This window comes from Condylura cristata, unplaced genomic scaffold (assembly GCF_000260355.1).
Source record: "Condylura cristata isolate star-nosed mole 26May11 unplaced genomic scaffold, ConCri1.0 scaffold00041, whole genome shotgun sequence".
Lineage (NCBI taxonomy): Eukaryota > Metazoa > Chordata > Mammalia > Eulipotyphla > Talpidae > Condylura > Condylura cristata.
Genome location: NW_004567142.1, coordinates 4891333 through 4895169, shown reverse-complemented (window position 1 = coordinate 4895169; position 3837 = coordinate 4891333). Strand labels below are relative to the sequence as shown.

The following is a 3837-nucleotide window of genomic DNA, read 5'->3' as shown; positions in this document are numbered from 1 at the left end:
AGCTGATTGGCCCGGCGCCTGCCCTCTGCCATAGCTGATTGGCCCGGCGCCTGCCCTCTGCCACAGCTGATTGGCCCGGTGCCTGACCACCCAGCCCTGCTGAGGTGATTGGTCCAAATGCTGCCTTGCCCATCCCGAACCACCTGAGTTTATTGGTCCACAGATGGACACGTGGCCCAGGGTGGCCAATCAGATTTACTCTGCGGCTGAGCGTGGCACGTGGACTTCTTTGGTGGGCAACAGGACCACAGCAGATTAGGAGGTGAAGGAGCAAGACTAACCGGAAGGCCGCTGAGGCCAACGGTGGAAAGCGGGAGGGAGTGATTGGGTCACGGCCAGGCACTTGAGCCTTCCAGGGACTTTCCTGCCTGCCGCCTGATCTCTGGGTCTCTCCTGGCCAAAGGTCCATATTGTGCGAGAGGTTATCTGCCCCGTTCAGCTTCAGCGGAACAATGCCCGCTCCTACTTGCCCTGGGCAGTACCAGCCCGCCCGCAACGGCGAACACCCTCAGCACTGCCCATAGATGCAGCACTGGGTCAACCACTGAGATTGGAACCAATTCCACTTGGCAGAAGAGGAAACTGAGGCTGAGTGGTCAGATTTTCCTGAAGCTGCGCGGCTGAAAAGAGCTAAATGAAGCTGCCAGGCAGAACAAGACCAACAGGACCCGCCTGGGTTCCTCAGGCCCTGGGGCACCGGAGTTTGTGCCTCTCCTGTATCCTGTGTGTATTTCCCCCCAAGATTTATTTATTCATACAAGAGGTGGAGCACAGGCCGAAGGTGCAGGCGGGGTGAGTGGGTTCACCAGGACAGAGTGGGGGACAGAACAGGCAGACTGACTGAAACACACTGCTGCGGGGAGCAGCAGGGTGGGGGTGGCGTGGGGGTCAGGAGAGGTCTGCCATGCCCTGTGGGGCACTCCATGGCTGGGGATGGAGCTGGTGTTGCAGTGGTTGCCAGTAGCGTCATGGTGCTGAGACTTAATCCCTTGCGCCACCAGGGAAGCCCCCTGAAAGCTTCCAGAAAGTTCCCTTTGTTCTGAGCTAGTAGTGTGAGGGGGTTAGTTGCCTCAAAAACAATTCTGCGGGCGCGTCTGGTACTGGTTTATAGGCCAGTTGTTAAAAGTTTGGGAATTCTATGGCCAAGTTCTGCATGTTGAATCATCTACAACTTGGTGTCTGATGTAGTAAAAATTGACTGGGTTTTGCAGGGGCTCCCATTTGCTTATAGGGAGATGTGTTTTATGTCCATACACCCCGATTCTGAGGCAATGGGTAGGCAGAGAAAGCCAGAGAGCAGGAGCTGGCTCGAGTAGTTCAGAGGGCGAGGAGGAGGCGCCGGGGCAGCCGGGCCCCTGAGTCCCACACACGCTGTGGCAGGCCACCAGCGTGCAACACGCAGGGAAAATGGCCTGGAATGGACCATAAGTTGCCGCTTCCTCCCTCCCTCTCTCTCAGAAGCGTAGCCAGGGTCAGTCAGAGTTTATTGCAGGGCACAGGGGAATACAGAAGGAAAGTTCCAGGCGTCTGGGTGGAGGTCCATCTCTCCTCCATCCGAGAGGCAGTGGCGACACTCAGGTCTCGGTCTCCATGGGCAGCCACAGGGCCTTGGTCCGAGCCGCCCGCAGCTCCAGCTCTGGGCCTGCCCCCTGGGCCTCCTGCTCCCAGGCCCGCAGGCCGCCCCCGTTCACCCACACGGGCTTCAGGTTCCCTGCAGAGGCCCACTCCACAAACTGGGAGCCCTGCACGGAGAGAGCTGCGATCAGCACCTCCACCTGCCTGGCCAGCAGGCAGCTGCTTCCTCGGCAGTGAGGGCCGTGCCTGACCCGGCCTGCCGGCTTGACCCGGCCTGCCGGCTTGGCCTGAGGCAGCCGCGCTCCGCTGCCAGCAAACAGTCCCAGAGGCTGAGGGCAATGAGCTGCGCCCTGGAACGGGCCACTTCTCCCGGTGAACAGCCTCTTTGAGCGGGATGAGCCCGCGGTGCTCCCATCTGCTCCCATGAGGAAGGGGGCTGAGGGCACAGGTGTGTCGCTAGGGGGCGGTCCTGGTCCTTAGCAACTGGCTGGCCAATGAGATTCGGCCTCGGGGCTGGGCAGGCCTTGGGGACCTCCTCCTCCCCCTTGGCAACCTGGGCCTGCAGGGGTGCAACCTCAGGACCTGGTTGCCCAGGAGTTTCTCAGGGTGCTAGCAGGGGAGGTTGGGGGCAAGCCGCGTTCTCAGGACAGGCGTTGAAGTGGAAGGTACCTGGGCAGATCCAAAATACCACAGGGCCTGGACGTCCTGGTGCAGGGCCAGGCAGCGCGTCAGGTGGTCCCGGTCTCCAGTTACTACGTTCACCAGGCCGGCAGGCAACAGAGCGGCCACATCCTGGGGAGGGAGCACTGGGAGTCAGGGCGGGAGGGCAGTGGTGGAAGGAAGGGGATGGGCAGAACCAAGGGTCCAGGAGAGTGGGGAGAATCCTGGTTGGATCTACAAAGCGAAAGCCTGGACGGGGCGGGGGTCCCCGGAGACCCTGGGGCCCCTTTCCTCCGTCCACTTGCCCGGGGGGCAGCTGGGAGCTGCAGCGGCTGGGCACAGAGGCGGGTGGCCCTTACCTGGCAGACCTCCAAGGCGGGAAAGGGGCAGACCCCGCTGGGCACCAAGACCACAGCGTTGCCGTGGGCCAGGGCAGGGGCCAGCAGGGACACGCAGGCCAGCAGGGGGCTCTGGTCTGGGCACACGATAGCCAGCACGCCCAGCGGCTCCCGCAGCCGGAGCACTGGGCCCCTCAGCTCCGCCACCTGCAGGGACAGGAGAAGGGGGGTGAAGGGCAAGACAGGAGCCTGACGCCCCCACAGCCCTTCTCTGTCACACAGCAGCAGCAACACAGCCACGCTCACAGCTGTGTGGCCTCCGCCGAGCTACTTACCCTCTCTGGGCCTGTTTCCCATTATTAAAAGAATAATGGTGCCCACCTCAGAGATTTATTGTTAGGGTGAAATGTGCTCACTGCGAGCAGAGTGCTCAGAATCTGGTAAAAAGAGTCTTATTGAGCACGGCTGGTGTTAGCACACCGCACGTGCAAGGGCGTCACCTGGCGGGGCTGATACAGGGACAGTCCTGAAATCAGTCACCACACTCCAGAGGACGGTTCGGTGGTAACATTCATGTGGAGAGGTGGGACAGACGCCCTGAATCACGCAGCGCTGGAAACCATGTTTACCTCAAGGAGAAAACAAGAATGAAGTTCACCCCCAAAGTTTCCTGCTGCCCCTGGTGATCCTTCTCCATTGTCCCCACTTGAGCCTGTCTTTCGGCAACCACCGGCCTGCTTTCTGGCTACCGTCTGTATTTTCTAGAATGTTCTAAATGGTTGGTCGTCTTCATCTGGCTTCTTCCGCTCAGTCTAGCCACCGGGAGAGCAGGACCCCCTGCATGGGGCCCTCTGGGTTGCTTCCAGCTTGGGCACCCTGCAAAATGCTGTGAACTCGGAGAGCCAGGTACGGCGACCGAGTAGCCACGCGCGGCTTGGCCGCGAGCTGCCTGACACCAGGCGTGTCACCGTCACGCACACGGGGCGCTCCAGCCTCCTGCGGGCCGCTGCTCGGCGTGAGGGTGCGATGCTGGTGCATCGTTTCAGGTCTGAGGCTGAAAGCCTGACATGACTCTGACTCCGCCCAGTCCCTAGGGATCCTGGTCGCTCAACGTCTAAGTTTGGAAGAAACCGCCTGTTTCCCAAAGTGGTGGTCCTGCGGGCACCCCGCCAGCGGGCCGAGTCCCGGTCCTCTGTGTCCTCGCCGGCGCTCGCTGTGCCGCTGGCGATGCTGACAGGACCCTGCGGCCAGCTCACGGTGGCGT

General features: G+C 61.3%; 1 protein-coding gene across 1 annotated transcript in view; it reads right to left on the bottom strand.

Moving 5' to 3' along the window:
- Nucleotides 1-1473: 1473 nt before the first annotated feature.
- Nucleotides 1474-3837, bottom strand: part of ALDH16A1 (aldehyde dehydrogenase 16 family, member A1) — a 13102-nt gene continuing 10738 nt past the window's right edge. Inside the window, exons 15-17 of the mRNA XM_004694003.2 lie at nucleotides 2595-2780; nucleotides 2245-2367; nucleotides 1474-1742 (exon numbers count right to left, since the gene is read on the bottom strand). Of these exons, the coding sequence (XP_004694060.1) occupies nucleotides 1575-1742; nucleotides 2245-2367; nucleotides 2595-2780 (477 nt within the window). The 3' untranslated portion in view covers nucleotides 1474-1574. The remainder of the gene's footprint in view (nucleotides 1743-2244; nucleotides 2368-2594; nucleotides 2781-3837) is intronic.